General features: G+C 44.0%; 1 protein-coding gene across 5 annotated transcripts in view; it reads right to left on the bottom strand.

Moving 5' to 3' along the window:
- The window catches only part of NUP35 (nucleoporin 35), a 28432-nt gene extending 8899 nt beyond the window's left edge, over window positions 1–19533 (bottom strand). The window contains exons 1-9 of one of the 5 annotated variants that reach the window (XM_053285540.1): window positions 19331–19530; window positions 18006–18173; window positions 14023–14150; window positions 12533–12593; window positions 9857–9998; window positions 8700–8769; window positions 8475–8603; window positions 6093–6257; window positions 5376–5971 (exon numbers count right to left, since the gene is read on the bottom strand). In XM_053285540.1, the coding sequence (XP_053141515.1) occupies window positions 5894–5971; window positions 6093–6257; window positions 8475–8603; window positions 8700–8769; window positions 9857–9998; window positions 12533–12593; window positions 14023–14150; window positions 18006–18173; window positions 19331–19376 (987 nt within the window). In that variant the 5' untranslated portion in view covers window positions 19377–19530 and the 3' untranslated portion in view covers window positions 5376–5893. Of the gene's footprint in view, window positions 1–5375; window positions 5972–6092; window positions 6258–8474; window positions 8604–8699; window positions 8770–9856; window positions 9999–12532; window positions 12594–14022; window positions 14151–16714; window positions 16840–18005; window positions 18174–18684; window positions 18984–19084; window positions 19225–19330 lie in introns of those variants that run through there. The other 4 variants (XM_053285542.1, XM_053285541.1, XM_053285543.1 and 1 more) reach the window with 4 other exon arrangements.
- Between the last annotated feature and the right edge of the window lie 215 nt (window positions 19534–19748).

Genomic DNA, 19748 nt, shown 5'->3' with positions numbered 1-19748 from the left:
GACCTTCCCAGATGAACTTAATAGGTGTTGGGGTTCATGAAGGAGGCAGCGTTCTCTTAAATAACTTGGACCAAACCATTCAGGGCTTTAAGGATAATAACCAGCAATTTATATTTCACCCAGAAACAGATTGGCAGACAGTGCAGTTTTTTAAATGGGTGTAATAGATCTTTGGGTAATCCGAGACCAACCTGATTGCTGCATTCTGTACCCACTGCAGTCTCCAGACTACATTCAAAGGCAGCTCAACGTGGAATGTGTTGCAGTAGTCAAGTCTGGATGTTACCAGCATATGCACCACTGTGTTAAGTTGATTTATCTCCAAGAAATGGATGACACTTTGGCTGGTGTCTCAGACAAAGCTGATAAAAAGCCCTCCTGGCCACTGCCTCAACCTGAAAAACTAGGGAGAGGTTTGGGTCCAGAAGTACTCCCAGACTATATAACTGTCCTTTCTGGGGAAGTGTAACCCCATTCAGGACAGGCAGATCTAAGCCACTTCCTAAGTTCCAACCTCCCACAATGAGTACCTCAGTCTTGCTTGGCTTCAGCCTGTTTGTTCTCTCAACCATCCCATTACCACCTCCAGGCAGGCATTTAGGGAAATTAGGCCATTTCCTGATGAAGCTGACATGGAAAAAGATTTGGCTGTCATCAGCACATTGATAAACACCTGCTCCAAATCATCTGATGATCTCTCCCTGCAGTTTCATTTAGATGTTTAAAAGCATTGGCAATAGAATGGAGCCCTGTAGGACAGTAGCTCTTGTTTTGAAGAGCAACAATCTCCAAGCAACACGATCTGGAACTTACCTTAGGATGGAACTAATGTAAAGCAGTGCCTCCCACTCTCAACTAGGGGAGTGCATGGTCTGGAGTCCCCCCCAGTCCGGCACGGGAGGACTGTTACTTTAAGGGGGGGTAGTACTCCCCCCCCGCCGCTCTTCCTCCTCCAGCGCTGGTCCTTTGAAAAATCTTCTTGGGGTGGCAGAGTTCCTCCCTGCCGCCCCTGCCCCCGTTGCTGTTCCTAAAGGGTTAAAGAGACGAGCGCTAGCGGCGCACATGCGCCCTGCACGGCACGCGCGCCACATACATCACACGTGACCTATGTGGCGTGTGCGCGGCAGCGTCAGAGATGAGTGAGCGCACGCGCCGCACAGGACGCATGTGCGCCGCTAGCGCTCGTCTCTTTAACCCTTTAGGAACAACGATGGGGGCAGGGGCGGCAGGGAGGAACTCTGCCACCCCAAGAAGATTTTTCAAAAGACCAGCACCAGAGGGGGAAGAGCGGCGGGGGGGGGGGGAGAAGAGCGGCGGGGGAGGGAAGTACTACCACCACCACCCTTAAAGCTACATGCCCCCACCCTCCAGAACCTCCGGACCGGTCCGGCGGTCTTTTAAATTGTGCCCGGACCGAACCGTGCACACTCCTACTCTCAACCCCTTCAGGTGCTCCAGGATACCAAGGTTGATGGTGCTGAAAGCCATCAAGAGATCCAAAAGCATCAACAGATTCACACTCCCCTGGCCAATTCCTAATTGGATATCACCCAACAGATCGACGAAGGCCATCTGAATGCTGTAGCCCACCAGAAAGCCAGTTTGAAATAATCTGATCTTCCAGGACTACCTGGAGCTGAAAAGTCACCACCCTCTCAATCACCTTGCCCAACCATGGGAAGTTGGAGACAAGCCTATAATTGCCCAATTCTGAGAGATCCAGTGCACGTTTCTTCAAGCGTGATCTAACAATTACCTCCTTGAGACAATGAGGTATCCTGCCCTTCCTCAGAGAAGCATTAATGATCTTAACAAGATCCTGTCCAATGACTTCCCTGCTAAGTCATATAAGCCATGTCAGGCAAGGATCAAGAGGACAAGTAGTAAGGCCAACTGTCCCAAGCAGCTGGGTCCACATCCTTGGGAATCACAAACTGAAACTGATCCGGTTTCACCATACAAGAGGAGCTCCACAGTAGACTGTGCAGTAACTGTAGTCCAGTTCAACTTGAATACGAGAGATTTTATTTGAAAAAAATTCATTAAAAACATCACAATGGGTAACTAATGGATCCAAATTCTCATTCAAGGGAGGTTGTGACCTATGAGGTCTACTCTAGCTTGGTTCTACATACATACATCCCAACTTCCCCGTCTTTCATGCCCACTGCTACAGCATGCCAAGGGAGCATTTGGCACACCTGAAGCAATTCTCGGTGGCAGACTCTCCTCTGTAAGTCAGCACATGGACATTTTCAAAGACTGATATAACACCTTAAGCAGATTTTTAAAAACCATTTATTTTCGTTTTTATCAGACAGCCAGTGTGGTGTAGCAGATTATGTTGAACTCCAAGGAGGTTCAAGCCCCACTCAGCCATGCAGCACACTGGCTGAACGAGTGTCACTCACTCACTCACTCACCCACCCACCCAGCACGGCTCACAGGGTTGCCTAAAGGATAAAACAGCAGAGAAAACGCCCATGGATAGTAGGCTGCACCCCTCCTTGCAGAAAGGCAGGATATACATGACATTTTAAAGCAGCACTGAGAGCCTCTTGGTGGCTGAAAATAGGGCATACGTCCAGCATACCAGAAATAATGTTCCTTAAGCTTAAATCAAGACAGAAATATATCCTTGATGGAAAATTACAGAATACACAAAATAACCATAATTTAGTTATTCAGAGGTGAAGAGCACTGCACAAGTGAGAAGGCAAGGGGTCTTGTAAGCCAATTCTTTGTTCATTTACTTTGAAGCAAGTCTCATCAAGTAAAATGGAACTAAGCAAAGAATGTGTGCCTAGCTTTGCAGCCTCAGTATATAAGAGCCACACATCCATCTAAGAAAGCATTTAAAATAGCAAATAAAACATCTGCAATTTGAACTTAAGTCTATAGGCAGCCTGTGCAATGCCAAAGGTCGTCAGAAATATATGCCAAGAATGCACTAGTTGCATGTGACCCCATGGCATTGCATCTCTTTTTCTTGAAACTTTACCGTTGCCAAATTAAACTTAATTAAATTAAAATTAAAATAGACCCCTGCTGAGCAAAGACACATTTTAAAGTGGTGGTTCTCTTATATTTAGCAAAGGGAGAGCAACTGGCCCTATCCAATCCCAGCACAGCATCTCTCCAGTGGCTGTTGTTGGTATCTGCCTTATGTTTCTTTTTACATTGTGAGCCCTTTTGGGACAGGGAACCACATTATGTATCTCCCCCCCACCCCCATGTTAACCGCTTTGAGAGCTTTGGTTGAAGAGCAGTATATAAATATTCGTAGTAGCTGTAGTAACTTGCAGGCTTTTTATTATTAGGGCTTATCCTGAAGTAGAGTAACCCTGATTCAATCTTTGAAGGCCTTTGACTTGACATGAAAATTAGTATATTTTTACTTTATTCCTTGTTTGCAATGCTGCAGTACTTTTGTCACAATAGTTAAATTTCAATTCAGCTATGCTAGGAGTCACAGGCATCTTAAGCTGTTACATACATATTTGATAGAGAGCAGTGGATTTAGTACCTGTCACTTTTATTATAACTTGGTAGATGCATCTCATTTATTCTGGTGAAATAAATCCTTAACAGTGTGCTAACATGCTGCAAAAACTGACAGTGAGAGGTGGCGAAGTTACAACTGCAGAAAATAGTTCATTAACAATGCAGTGTAGTTTTATGGGAGAGTTTTAAATATTGAAGATTTTCTTTAGACACTTCAATCTGGTGCCTTTCAGCCTGTACATAGGGAAATCTGTAGGCTTTGACGGGGAAATGCAATATTAGTTTCTTCACTCTCAAGAACTAGAGATATCCAACAGCAATTTCAAAGCTAACAAGAAGACCTGATCCCTCGTTCCCGTGTCAACCAGTACCACACACCTAATAATGCACTAGTAAGCTGCAGCAAAAAATATATATCTGAAGTGCCTTGTGACACCTTGAAGATTAATGCATTTTGGCAAATGTGTGTGAACCATAATCTAGCTCAGATGCATAAACTCAATTAAAGATAGGCATTTATACCCCAAGCACAGAAAGGGAGAAAATGTAGAGCCAAGAGGCCAAGCAATGAAAAAGATAGTAGTAATTATGCCACATTTCTACATAAAGCACAATTGAATAAAACACTAGTCATCATGACCTAACCACCATGGACAACAAACAGGTATGACATTATAAATGTAAACACACCTGAAGAGAAACAATTACTTTATTGATGAATGTTATTACTTTTATATCCCATTTTTTCCTTCCAACTCAAGGCAGTGTAAATAAGGTTCCCAGGCACTGACCAGACCTAAACCTTCTTAGCTTCAGCAAGATGACTGTATCATATGCCCTCAGATCATGCCCTGGGAGGGATCTACTCCCTCACATAACCCAATTGCACAATATCAAATCTGAATTTCAGCTCTGCTTCACATGCAGTCTTCTGCTGAAACTTCTTTGAGTATGAAGACTTTAAGGTCTGCTACAAGTGTCTTGAGAAACAAATGCTCACACACTAGTCCCAGTGTTGCTGTTCTTTAATGTCTGAATGCATCCACTGATTATCTTGCATAGAGACTGATCTGGCCTCTAGTACTGATCTCTTTACCACTCTGGCAAAAGTTTCTGCAGAACCCTTAAGGAGTCTAAAATAAAAATTCAGTGTAATGTATTTTTATGGCGCTAATGCTGTTTGGATCCCATTTGTGACTATTTGCATCGTATTGGACCTTGCTGGAGCAGAAGGGAGCTTCCCCAAGAGACCTTTGCCACTTTCTCCCTCCAGTCTGCCGAACCCACTGAAAAGTTGTTCCCAAGAATGGGAGACTCTTAAGAAGGGGTGGAATGGACCATGAGGGCTGTGGGGGAACAATTGCCATAAATCAGATGGAAGCACTGTCCACCATCTAATTACTGGGAATCCCCCCTCCACCCCATTCAAGGATCCCTCAACCTTCAGGAGCAGGTTTTTTTAGGGCTGTGGTAGGGAAGAAGGGTAGGAAAGTGTCTTTGTGAAAGCTTCCTTGCACTAGTGCAAGATCTGGGTCCAACCAACTGCAGAATATGAGTACTGATTTTTATGATAGCTGCATCTAGCCCCATATTGTGTCATATAATCTGAAGAGATAAAATTTTAGCTAGCACCAAGTTTTAGGTTCCTGTGCTGCTAGACCAGTTGTCCACTCCAGACAGATGATGAATACTTGACTAAGTTGTTTACTTTCCATCTTGCAAAACATTTTCACTGTATATTGCACATTGTTAACATCTATGCAACTCAATGTGTTCCTATGTAAGCGTTTCTTCATAGATGCATTGACAGTGGTATTTATGTAAGGCCACTGTATATCTGATTTAGAAAAAACAATCAGCTGACAAACCTATAGCACCATGTTTTTTATTAAGAAAGTTTTAAAAAGTGTTTGGCCATCTGAAGGTTTTGAACCCATCAGCCTGAAGTTGATATAAACATTACATACAGAACAGCATTGAAATTAAAATACTTGGTAAGAATTGGTGAGATCGACCCTAGTCTTGATACAGTATAGTTTGTGTTGCAGCAAATACCTTCTTTTCAGAAGCAGAAAGAGAATCATGCTGAGAAACTATGGTCAGTGTTACCATGACCTGAAACCAAGATTTGAGTGTCATGGACAAGAATGTTTACTTGTCATGCAATCACTATAGACAATAAACTATTACACACTGATTGCAACAGTACATCTTTGACTCAAGTCTATATCCAGCTGCTGATTAAAGTGCAAGTTACATGTGCGCAAAGTTCTTTTTAAGAGGCAGAGTTGCTATGTTTGAAATGCTGCCATGAATGGTTATAGAACTAACCAGAGGCACTGGCAGCTATGACAAACTCTAGCCCAAGTTTCCTCTAGTTTCTCTCTTACTACCAGCCAAACATGTATTCCAAGGCTTTGGACACAATGCTTTCATCTTTCCTGGGAGTCTGTCGGTCAGACACCACCTAGAAAAGAGACAAACATGGTAAACAGTAGATCTGGGCCTTCTTCAGGAACAAATATGAATTCCTGTTATCCGTATTAAAGTGATCACAGCACTCTTCTCATTAGGTCCTCTCTAAATACCTGGTAGTCACTAGTTGAAGCTTTATATGCTGTAGCAAGGGGCCTCATAGTCGCAATCCTTTGAGCACTTGAAGGTTGCACTGGTGTGCCTAGTGTTTTCATTGGTGGTGTGAAGGCTGAAGAAGGAGATGGCACAGAACTTCTCTCTATGTTTTCCATCACATTCTACAAACAAGGGACAAAGTAGTCCATTTCAAAACAGGGTTAAATTTCTCCAAATCCAAGCATGCTTCTGATGCCCAACAAAACCATATTGCACTCCAGATCTAATCTGATGAGATTATGCCATTCCCTGTGAATAGCAAGTATGAGCCTTTAATCCTAGCATCTGATTACTAGAACTTGTCCGAGCCTCACAAAAGAGAGTTTTAGAGTTTGAAAGGACCTTCTATTCCCACCCCATGGTCCAATCAAATTCTTCAACCTGGCTTCTACTCCAACTCCCTGCTCAATACAGGAAGCTGTACTGGAACGTCTAGTTGCAGTAGTAAAAATAGTCAAGCAGCAGCTTGCACGCCACATTTACATCTCACCAATGGTAGCCACAGATGAGGAAGAGGGAATGGGGCAACATGACTAGGCTTAATTATGTGCATTTAAAAGCCCTTCCTTTTGCTGTCTGCCAACACATCAAAGATTAGTTTTCTGAATGGAAGTGCACATTTTGCTTACTACTGAAACAATGTATATTACAATGAAACACCAGTTGTGCTGCTAAGACTCAAGAAGGAACTCAAACCATTTTACTTTAATACAATGATTTTTGATGCAAATCTCTAAAGTAGGTTTTTCTTTTGATTTGTCATCAACTAAGGCAGACCACTGATTACCACTACTTTACTATTCCAGAGTGAAAGAGATACTCTAAGCCTTGTCAATAACATTTTAGGCAAGTTATCTATCCAGTTTCCCACATGGTATTGGTAAAGTGTGCCATCAAGTCGGTTTCGACTCCTGGTGACCACAGAGCCCTGTGGTTGTCTTTGGTAGAATACAGGAGGGGTTTACCATTGCTTCCTCCCGGCACAATGTGAGATGATGCCTTTCAGCATCTTCCTATATCACTGCTGCCCAATATAGGTGTTTCCCATAGTCTGGGAAACATACCAGCGGGGATTCAAACCGGCAACCTCTGGCATGATAACCAAGTCATTCCCCCACTGTGCCATTAGGTGGCTTATGTATTGGTAGTATCATGCATATGGTAATTTTACATCTCACCAATGGTAGCCACAGATGAGGAAGAGGGAATGGGGCAACATGACTAGGCTTAATTATGTGCATTTAAAAGCCCTTCCTTTTGCTGTCTGCCAACACATCAAAGATTAGTTTTCTGAATGGAAGTGCACATTTTGCTTACTACTGAAACAATGTATATTACAATGAAACACCAGTTGTGCTGCTAAGACTCAAGAAGGAACTCAAACCATTTTACTTTAATACAATGATTTTTGATGCAAATCTCTAAAGTAGGTTTTTCTTTTGATTTGTCATCAACTAAGGCAGACCACTGATTACCACTACTTTACTATTCCAGAGTGAAAGAGATACTCTAAGCCTTGTCAATAACATTTTAGGCAAGTTATCTATCCAGTTTCCCACATGGTATTGGTAAAGTGTGCCATCAAGTCGGTTTCGACTCCTGGTGACCACAGAGCCCTGTGGTTGTCTTTGGTAGAATACAGGAGGGGTTTACCATTGCTTCCTCCCGCACAATGTGAGATGATGCCTTTCAGCATCTTCCTATATCACTGCTGCCCAATATAGGTGTTTCCCATAGTCTGGGAAACATACCAGCGGGGATTCAAACCGGCAACCTCTGGCATGATAACCAAGTCATTCCCCCACTGTGCCATTAGGTGGCTTATGTATTGGTAGTATCATGCATATGGTAATTTTATCACCATATTAGGTCAAGCCCCCAAATCAGAAGCATCACAGAGGTAACTGGGCAACACATAGGACAGACAGGAACTTAACAGCTGAAGTGTTTCCATTCTGAGCTCTATATTGGAACTAGTACAAGGCTGAATCTGAGCACTACTATGCTGGTGGACTCATAGAATTAATTTTTTAAATATCCATACTTCATTTATGACAACACTTTGTAGAGCTTCACATTCCAGCTCCCTAACTTACATTAAATCAAGACAACTGAGGATACCAGAAATGCTCACAACACCCAAGACCTTTATTATGCTGGTGGTAGTAGTAACAGCTGCCTTTTCCTATTTGAAAGGCAATAGCTATGCTGATAATAGCACAACTGATTGCAGTGTTTGTGGCAGTCTGCATCAACTCATTATATGCTTCTGGAATCTAATATTCCAATTAAACATTACTGAACAACTATATCTGCACCACCATACAAAATCAACTCACTTTATCGATACAAGGTTTCACTCCAATCATGATTGATTCACCAAAAATTCTGCCATCTTTGCTCAAGGCTTTCCGGGCCTGCAATTTTGACTGGTAGCGAATATGCATCCAGTTCCCTGTGTTGGACATCTGTACAGGTTAGGGAGATGGAGGCATACAGTTTAGAAACCAAGCTGAACATATGGGCTGATGTTTTACTTAAAACAAACACCACTTTCGACTCACCACATGCTTTAATATATTTCCATACTGTGCAAACTGTAGCAGGATATATGAAGCAGATGCTTGAGGAAACCTGAAACAGCAAGAAATCAGTTACAGAAATAAAATCCAAACAGTGCTTAGTCAGTTTTAAATCCTTATATGCCATTGGCAGCATTTCCAGAAGCTCAGATCAGTACTGTCACAGGCAAACCATCAACATTACTGATCTTGTTACCTATCCATTATTTCTGCATTTGAGCCTCGACACCTAGGTGGCCTCCCTGAGTGAGATGGTTGCATCAGACTGGTCAGGAAAATGTCTTTCAGATCAAAACACAATACAGTTTAGTCCAGGTACTAGAATATTATAATCTAAGTACTTCTGATTGAGCTGGGATTGAAAACCAAGATGTAAGGCTTTCATGCAGGAGCAGGAAACTGAGGCAAAATACATACTTCAATAGCAACCACTGAGCTTACAGCATAAGATAAATCCGAACACACGTTTCAGTTCAGTGGAACTGAACAGTTACTTCTTAATATATTGCAGAAACAAAATATATTGTGTCCCTTAGACTTAACATCTTCATCCTACTCCTCCTCTTCTGGAGCTTATAACCTCCTGCAATGAAAAGCTTAGGCAAGCTCCTTAGGACTCATGCTAGAGTCAGTGTAACTCAGTGGTAGAGTATGTGTGCTGCATGCAGTTAATGGCCAACATCCAGCTTAATGTTGCATGTTATGAACACCACTGCATCTGTGCACAGTGGGAGAGGGGACAAATTTTCAAAAGTATCTCTCTGAGGGCTGTAGAGCTCTGGGGACATAATTTCAGGGGGTACAAAGGGCTCTGGAAGGAAGAGGGAATTGGTGAATATCACCCCCATTGTGTATGTAAACTGTCAGTCTGGATCAGTGTTCCCTGTAACAGGGTTTCTGAGAAGCTGACTATAGCTCCTATGATCACCAGCCAAAGGCCATTAAAGATGGGGATGATGGGAGTTGTGGTCAACATCTGGGAATCCCTGTTACAGGGAACAGTGGTCTGGATGTCTGTCAGCAAACTGAATTAGGTGGAGCTGTTGTCTGACTTTGTATAAGGCAGCTTCCTATGTTCATATCAACCCTGGCAGGCCAAGCACCTCTCTCAAAACAGGCTTAGGTCACAGACCACCTACCCAAACACTGTTACCCAAGTATCATCAAGATGATCTTCTGATGTTAGGGCATCTCCTTGAGTATAGAATGGATCTAGCTGAGCTGGAGACATTGTGGTCTTCCTGGGTTGGGCAAGACTTGCTGGACTAAACATACTTGCACCTGCCAAATTGTAATAGGATGCATTTTAAATGTTACAGCATTTAACTAGACAATCTAGTTCAAAACAAAAAACAGAAGTTATGCAATCAACACTGGAACACAGCCTTGCTCTCCTACTGGCATTTGGTAAAGGAACAATTATTTTGCAAAGCATTTGGTTTGTGATAAAGCAGGACGCTGATGACTAGGTATTTGTTTGCTGCTCTGTTTAAATTATGGATTTCAACTTTTATGTCATTTTTCAAAGCTTTTTTATTATATGCTGTTCCATGTTACACATATGTAAGCTACTTTGGAATGCCAAGTGTAGAGAAAGTCTGGTAAAAATGTTTTAACACAACTAATAAGGTACTTGGATTCATACTGATTAAGTATACAGGTGAAACTCAGAAAATTAGAATATTGTGCAAAAGTCCATTAATTCAGTAATGCAAATTAAAAGGTGAAACTGATATATGAGACAGACGCATTACATGCAAAGCGAGATAAGTCAAGCCTTAATTTGTTATAATTGTGATGATCATGGTGTACAGCTCATGAAAACCCCAAATCCATAATCTCAGAAAATTAGAATATTACATGGAACCAAGAAGACAAGGATTGAAGAATAGAACAATATCGGACCTCTGAAAAGTATAAGCATGCATATGTATTCAGTACTTGGTTTGGGCCCCTTTTGCAGCAATTACTGCCTCAATGCGGCGTGGCATGGATGCTATCAGCCTGTGGCACTGATGAGGTATTATAGAAGACCAGGATGCTTCATTAGCAGCCTTCAGCAATTCTGCATTGTTTGGTCTCATGTCTCTCATCCTTCTCTTGGCAATGCCCCATAGATTCTCTATGGGGTCAGGTCAGGCGAGTTTGCTGGCCAATCAAGCACAGTACACTGTATACTTTTCAGAGGTCCGATATTGTTCTATTCTTCAATCCTTGTTTTATTGGTTCCATGTAATATTCTAATTTTCTGAGATTGTGGATTTGGGGTTTTCATGACCTGTACGCCATGATCATCACAATTATAACAAATTAAGGCTTGACTTATCTCGCTTTGCATGTAATGCATCTGTCTCATATATCAGTTTCACCTTTTAATTTGCATTACTGAAATTAATGGACTTTTGCACGATATTCTAATTTTCCGAGTTTCACCTGTATAGACATGTTACAATTTTAGGAAGTGGATGCTGGTGATATGTTGTCAAAGTCAGGATAACTCAGTTTTGCTCCATGGCTAAGGAAGCCAAGTTCTCAAAGGGAACTTGCTACCCTGTCAATCTCTTTCAACTTCTGTTAAAATAGTGCCCAAATGATTAGAAATTGACCTGCTAGGTAGGGATGTGCCCGAAGTTGCTTCGGCGCTGGCGGGGGTAGTTCTTTAAGGGTGGGGGAGGGTGCACTCACCCCTCCCGCCGCATTTCCCCCACCGGCGCTCCGTTATTTTCAAGCCCCTCAAGGCGGCAGCATTCCTCCCTGCTGTCCTCATCAGCCGGAAGTACCGATTACGCGTGTGCCCATCGCATGTGCGCGCGTGCATAGCAAACAGGTACGTGCACGTAACGGACGCATGCGCGATTGGTACTTCCGGCCGATGAGGACAACAGGGCAGCAGGGAGGTATGCTGTCGCCCCAAGGGGCTTGAAAATTACAGAGCGCTGGCAAGGGAAATCGCCGGAGGCCCGGTCTACCCGGCTTCTTCCCGGCGGGTAGACCAGGCCTCCGGCAAAAGCTCCATAGGATAAAGAGCTCTAGTGCGCGTGCGCACGCGCCCAAGGCCCCAGTTGGGCCGGAGGCTTCGATAAGAGAGGAGCTCTGTTCGCGAGCTCCTCTCTAAGTTCTTATAACTTGGTGAGCACTCGTGGGGGGGTGGCGGGTGGGGGGGCGGCAGGGCGGCAGTAGCCTTTCCTTGTAGGCAGTAGCCTTTTTAATCTCTAATTTGCTCGCGGGGGGGCGCGGCGGAAGCGGCGGCGGCTGGGGCGGCTGGTTTCCAGCGCCCCAATTTTACAGTAGATTACGGCCACTGGCGGGGGCAAAGAGGCGCGGGAGGGGTAAACAAGCCCTCCCCGCCCTAAAAGATAGGCTCCCCTTTGGTGCTGGTCCGGACTGCTCCGGACCATGCACATCACTACTGCTTATCTCAGATGAAAACTAGGCTTTAATTCAGAACTTCTAGTAGATTCAGAAATTGACATTCTTTCCACTGAATATATGCATCAGCCCACAAGAAATCAAGTGGCCCCCACACAAATTAAGCAATTCATAAAAAATCTTTCATGTGTGTTATAATATGCAACAGTGAACTAATATGCTAGAAAAATAACTATAAGCACAGAACTAGGATTTCTCCATCCCATAAAACTAAACAATTCTTCTGCTAGCTTCCTGCCCATATCAGGCCATAATCAGTGATCAGAGGGCTCTAGGACGTTAGGCCTACAAATGCATTTTAGTCAGCTCCAGTTGCAAACTGCTGGATTCACATATCTAAGCAGCAATTTAATTAGTATTCCATAGCACTATGTGAACTGCCTTACCTGGTCCAGGGGTTGTTGGCAAAGATGCAACCATTGGGCTCTGTGTTACAGAAAAGCTGGCCTGCATAAAAGACAGACATTACCATACAAATTGTGTTTTCAAAATGAAGCAAAAAACTCATTTCTATGCAATAAAGCCAAATGGTAAAACTTATAGCTGAACATCTTAAGAACATGCATGTAAATCTACAAGTTGCTTTGAAGGAAGTGAAGAGCTTCTAGTCTTCTATTTGTCCTTACTCAAAACTAACAAAAAGGAAATATGCTACTTATAGACCCACTGTTTTTCATGACCTACAAATAGACATTTTACATTCTCTGTATTTTCCTTATCCTTGTATATTATTTCAAGAAGTGGAAAATGTAAAGGGAAGCAACTCTGGACAGAAAATTACTTTTTTATATTCCTCGTGGCTAAATGTATAAGGGCAGAAATAAATCTCTTTCCCTCCAGAGATCACCAATTGTTGCAGACTACAGTACTAGAAAGTCAAATATCATCAGTTAAAGCAACTGCATCTAACAGCTGGTAGGGGTGTGCACAAACCACAGTTCAAGCACTGGCTCAGCGCTGCAGGGAGGGGAGCTTGAAACAAGAGGAGAGTGGGTCCTTACCTGCTCTCTGCTGCCCCATGCAGCTTCCTGCTGGGGCAGCACCTGGCCCAAGTAACCTGCACATGGCTTCCACGCATGCGTGGGCACTATTTGCATGGTCAGCATCATGTTCCTTCCTGCCGGGGCGGCACTCTGCCCAAGTTGCCCAGTGTGGTGCCTGCATGCACATGGCATACATACATGCGCAGACACCATGTGTGTGCTGGTGCCACATGGGGTTACTTGGGCCGAGAATCGCCCCAGCAGGCAGTTGCATGAGGCGATGGCGAACAGATAAGGGCCGGCTCTCCTCTTTCTTAAAGCTCCCGTTCCCCTCGGCGCTGAACTGGTGTTTGAACTTCTGTTTGTGCATACCCCTAACAACTGAAACATTCACTTGTCAATCTAGAACAGCCAGAGAATTCATGAAGATGTGCAAGTTTCGGTTTAACTTTGTAGCCTGTTTCATGTAGGGATGCGCACGGAACTGGTTTGACACTACCTTTCTGGAGCGCTAAACCAGTTCTGTCCACCGGTGTTCTAACTGGTTTGGAGGGTGGGGTTTGCTTTAAAGGACTCTGCCTACCTGTCACCCTCACCGCTTTCGCCCCGCCGGCACTCTCCAGAAAAGCAGGTGCGCTGGGCTGCAGCATTCCTGCTTGCAGCCCCAGCAGTGTCGCCATGCTCATGGCTAGCACACAAGTCATGCATGTGCATGCCAGCCATGAGTGTGGTGACTTTTCATGAGCACGCCTGCTTTTCTGGAGAGCACTGGGGGGGGGGGGGAGAGTGGCTGGTAGGCAGCGCCTTCCCTGTAATTTAAAGCGAGCACCACTACCCCTGGTGCGAGTGCACTGACCAGTTCCGTGCACACCCCTAGTTTCATGATCACTTACGGGCCTTCTGGAAGTCAAGGGTGTTGATCCGAGACCTGGGCTAGCGACGTCATCAAACATGCTTCTAACTGGTGGAGCACCACCTTTATCTTTGTGTGTTGGAACTACTGGCTGTGGAGGAGATCCACCTAAGTGAAATACAGTACAAAATTAAAACCTGTTAATGTATCTGTCTGTGTGATCCTTAACATTCTGTTACCAAACCAAGTCTGATTATCTTACAAAACTCGGCTTGTATAGAAACAGAGGCACTTATTTTAAATTCAGGTTTGCCAGAACTTGCTAATAATGTAATTCATTATTAAATACACTTTTATAAAGAGAGAGTATCAATTGTGTGCAGAAATGAACTATAGCTCTCAGTTATGTTTGCATGCTGCAGCTTCTGCTACTCCAAAGAACAAAGGTACTAATGTCTATCCAACATACCTATCCATCAACAACAGTAGAGCAGTAGTTACACCTTGGTATGCAAGCCTAACTTGAACAGCATGAAGGACAAAGGAAGAAAGTTGCTTGGGCAAAATATGACAAATCTTCTGTTAATATATTTGAGTGGATGGGATTAAGTATGTCAAAGCACTTTGTAATGCTATGGGTTCCTCAATACAAATCTTCTTTATACTCAATATTTCCCCTTTCTTTCCTTTTTTTAAAACTGTAGTTGCGTAGTATATAAGCAACTTGCTCACCAATTTAGCAACTAAGCAGTGATTTCAACTTGTGTCTCCAAGGTTAACTTTCTATATACAAAGCCACACTGGTTTCCAATGTATGTTTGATTAGTCTAAAAAGCACCATCAATTGCAGCATGAGAAGAGATATAGGTGCTTAGGCAGTCAATAGAGAGATTAAGCAACCTGGTTCCTGGATCCCAGTCACTCCTCTCAGAAGATTAGGAGTCCGCCCATGTCCAATAGACCCCCTTCAGGAACTGTGTAAATATGCTTAACAGGCAGAACATATTCTTGATGCCCATCAATTATTCAGAGTAAAACTTGTTTTGAGTATAATGTATTTAAATGTAACATCTTAAGTGCAGGTATTTTAATTAACAAGCCTACCATATTTGTATATTCTCTTGGCATTTTTCCAAGAATGACAGCATATGTTCAAACTGTTCACAAGTTTAAAAAAATTAGCATATTGTGGCAAGCTGCATAGTGTAACTTAGTCCAGATTCTCTGCCAAAAATCAAGTCCATTCCATACCCAGAACAACTTCTGACTTATATCAGTTCTGTGGCAGCTGTGCCTAGAGATCTATCACTTTTGTTGGTGAACTGGTAAGACTCTCTCTTGCATTTGATAAAGATTAAGCCAGAGTGCACCAAATATAGCTCAGAAGTGTCTATAAAAGGGAAAGAGTCAAGTCCTAGTCCAGGCATCCCCAAACTGCGGCCCTCCAGATGTTGCTGAACTACAACTTCCAGCATACCCAGCCACAAAAAATTATGTCTAGGGATGCTGGGAGTTGTAGTTCAGCAACATCTGGAGGGTCGCAATTTGGGGATGCCTGTCCTAGTTTGACCATGAAACATATATACATTCCACTTCTAGCACACATCTAATGAGCTGTATGCTTTGCTTGTACATCAGTATTCACAAGTAGTACTCTCCTAAAAAGGAAAAGTGACTGCCATTTTCCAAAAAGGAGAAATACAGCAGTATGACCACAACTCAAAAACGCTCAGTTAAGGACCCTCATGTCTAAAAACCAATTGAATGTCAATAAATAAAGTATCTTGGATTGTCTGTTAGGTATATTCAACACTAAATGGTTAGATGTTGAGCCATAAAATGGATGTTACCAGTTAGCAATTTCAGTAAAAGTTTAAATAATGCAGTTTGTTAGCTCCATCAATTATTCTGTCTCTCCCACTTACCACCTACAAACTCTCGTGATTAATTTTCAAAAATCACAATAATCCATGATGTTGCTATTATCACCAAATTGTGACCAATGTTATTATAAAAGCTCCAGAACAAAAAACTTACAGGCTCTATAGCGAATAGTAGATTTAAGCCCAGCCTTTGTTTCAGAGCAAGCCCACATTGGGTGTGGCATGGGGTGGGGAATGCTGATCCATTCCCTCCATGTTTGCTCAACAAAAACTGTTCCTTTAAACTTAAACTGGTAGAAAATATGCTGCCACCGCACCCTAATTACAGAGCTTAACCCCTCCCTGGATTTGGGTGGTTGTTCAGGGAGACTCATTCTCTTTACCAAATGGAAAAGTACAGAAAGCCTTCCATGTGCAGCCTACACATGGATAAAATATTTGGTAGACTGCTTCAGTCTGAGGCACTCTCAGCTTTGAGTTACAGGTAAAAAGAAATACTCAGTACTTTACAAGATTACTTCCAAAGATCACTCCAGCTGGTGTTTGGAGTGGCACACTTTAAAATCGTGGTTACCCAGTTGCAAGGATATTTCAACAAGTACCCCCACGTGCAAGAAACCTTTAAAAGCACCTTTAAAAGGTACAGAGACTTCTACAGAGCTCTGGTTGGATAAAAGGGCTCAGGCTCAGCTCCTTTTTGTTACGTTACAGATAAAAAACCAATAAACTAATTGTAAGGATCTGCAAAAGCACAAAATCAAAAGAAATCTAATGCAGGCTACCTAACACACGGTTCCCTGGCTAAACCTTTCCCCAAAGCCAAAGTCCTGGCTTCCCTCCTGAACTCACCAAATCCATGATAGAGACTTCAGGCCCCTGTAGAGCTCCTGGTTGCTGCCATTGCCAAGCCAACCTGTTGTTCGCCCTGCCTGGCTCCAATTGAGAACAAAGAAAACCCTTCACCTCCTGCCGCCAGGTCCTCCAGAAGCCACCCACTGTGTGCTGAGTGGCTGATCCCTAGAGGTCACTGCCTGACAGACAGGACAGGGTTCACTTCCAGTTCACTCTTTAGGGGAGGGGAGGGCTGATCACCACAGGCGCTAATGCTCCATACATTTTTAACATGTATAGTAGAGCCGCTTTCAAATGTAGACACTAGGTGTCCACAGGCATTAAGTCAAACTTTTCTCCTATTACATGCTACAAACAGTTTTTTCCTCTAATTGGAGAAGGTTTGTTTGTTTGTTTTAAATCAGTGCTGGCTGTGCTAAGCAAATAAGATTTTAACTAGCCGACCCCGCACAGAGCATCTGTGCACTCTTTGGGGCCGGCCGTTACCTCTCCCCCACACACACACACACACTTCTGCCCCAGCTTCTGCTTCCAGGCCCAACCACCTCTCCTCTCCACTGCCACTTCTGCCCCCCTGCCACTTTCTTTCCCCACTCCTGGGCCTTGCCTCCGTGGCCTGGCCGGGCCCACCACCTCTGTTCTCCATGGCTGGGCCACCACTGTGACAACCAATCCTCCTGGGTGCGCCTCAGCCAATCAGGTGCTTCCGTCGCCCAGCCAATCAGCTGGGCTCTGGGACGCACATTCCAAAGCACACCCAGGAGAATTAATATAATAGACGGTTTAGAACATCACATGTATTAAATATTTACACGCTTCATTTCAATTAAATATTCTTTACTTCCAAGTAAGGAATAGGAAGTTTCCAAAACACCCTCAGTCACAATAGGAAAGAGCCATCCCAAATAAGCTTGCATGAATACAATCTGCAGTTTGCTGCTATGAAAACAAAGCTCTGTTCTTGGCAGATGAGATGAAGTCCACATGATATGCAGAAAATAATTTAGTTTCCCCAACAATCCCATTAGCCAAATGCTCTTTTTGGCCTGCTGACATAAAATGGTTTCCCATCCCTGAACTTAACCAACGACATTTCATTTGGTCTCAGACTGTGGCCAAACATACAATACGATGAATATTTATATACCACTTTTCAACAGAAGTTCCCAAAGCAGTTTACATAGATATAAACCAATAAATAAAATGGCTTCCCATCACGACTGGACCTAAAATCTGGCCTACTCTCCCACCCTGCAAATACCAGATTTTGCACTCACAACCACCTTACCAGCAAGCAATGGGGACCTCATGTCCATTATACCACCCGAAGGGCCACTTAAAGAACGAGGTTGCGGTGTCACTGGAGTTGGTAAATCACCCATCAAAAATCCAGGCAGGAATTGAGCACCACCAGGCTTTGGTGAGGCTGGGGAACCCAGAGTCATTGGCTCAGCACCTGCATTAGGAAACATTTCACGTAAGGATGGCCTTACCAAATCAGAACAGGGTACACAGTGCTTTTCACAGTTTTTAAAGCAGCACCTATTTAGGGGGGAACCTTTCAGTGTGAGAAACCTGTGCAGTGTAGCACTTCTTCCAGCAGTGGGTGTGGCCTTAAGAGAAACAAAGTCCTGTTATCTGAGAAGGTGCACACAGAGTTCTGAGAAGAAATGCATTTTATGCTTTGGCCAAAGTCTTGCACAAAACTATTAATTAATCAGGGAAGAAACCCCACAGTTTACAGGAGCTACCATTGGCCTGCAGGCTTTGAAATGAAGAATCCTGTTCTAATGTAACCTTAATAAAACACTGCTGGTTTTTTTTTTTTAAGTTCTAAAGAATTTAAACAGATGAATGAATGAATGAATAGAGCAAAAGATATGCATTTCAACACAACGAACAGCACAAATAAAGTTAGCACAAATAAAGTTAGCACATCCCCCCCTCCCCCCGTCGGCCACACACACACTCAGCAAGCCTATGAAGCTGGTTAAAGTTGAAGACAGCGACTAGTCCAAGGCCTCACTGTAGCTTGGGGGCTCAAGCCCAACATCACCCCACCAGAAAGACAAAAAAATCCAAGGCCTCAAAGTCAATGCTGTGCGAGCCCGAGCAGGCAATAAGGCAAGCGTGGGCAAACTTGGCCTTCCAGCGGCTTTTATTGTGGCTGGGGATGCTGGGAGTTGTAGTTCAACAGCTGGAGGGCCAAGTCTCCCCTCTCAACACCTTAAGGGCATGACTAAGCCAACAGGACTAAATTGAACACGGGCATAACTTCCCGATCAGGAGGCGTCGTTTTTACACGCTCGAGAAAGTCCCTGCGGTTTCATTTGTGACCCATCAAGAACCACCAAACGCTGGACCTACACGGGACAGGCACCGCAGAGAGGAAGGTGTGTGTGTGTGCGCGCGCGCGCGCAGGGTCATTTTGGCCCCAACAGACGTCACAGCCACGAAGGAGGCCCCCGCTGGCGGAAGGTCACGGCCCTAGAGCCCCGCGGCCATTTCACGGCGCCCTCCCCCCAGCACTGCATGGACCGTCTGAGTGGGGAGACGGAAGCGGGAGGAACCGAAAACGAGCCAAGAGGAGCTCCCGGCCTCCAGAGTACGCACCCATCGAAGAAGGCGGAAGCGACAGATCCATGGTCAGGGCAGCCATACGGCCCACGCGGCGGGAAGCCAGGGACGAAGCACGCGCACAAAGGCAGCAGCACTCCCGAAACACTTTCAAATATAGCGGAAGTTCGCCTTCTGCCCGCGCGGCGGCATGGGGATCGGCAGACGCCACTTCCTTCTTTCCGAGCTTTGACCATAGAGATGAGCTTGACTCTCTGCTCGGTTCGGTCTCTCTGGTCTTTTCCGTTCTAGCCAAGCTGACAGTTTCTTGGTCGGCTGATTAGATTTCCTGGGGATTATGTTTTTTTGTTTTGTCTATTAACGCCGCGACTCTCCGTCCTTTGAGTGGTAGAACATTTCTATGGTATCCAACGGGCAGTTGTTATTTCCAGTAGAAAAGACAGATGCGCACACA

Source organism: Hemicordylus capensis, chromosome 1 (genome assembly GCF_027244095.1).
Source record: "Hemicordylus capensis ecotype Gifberg chromosome 1, rHemCap1.1.pri, whole genome shotgun sequence".
Classification (NCBI taxonomy): Eukaryota; Metazoa; Chordata; class Lepidosauria; order Squamata; family Cordylidae; genus Hemicordylus; species Hemicordylus capensis.
This window is presented reverse-complemented; position numbering and strand designations above follow the sequence as displayed.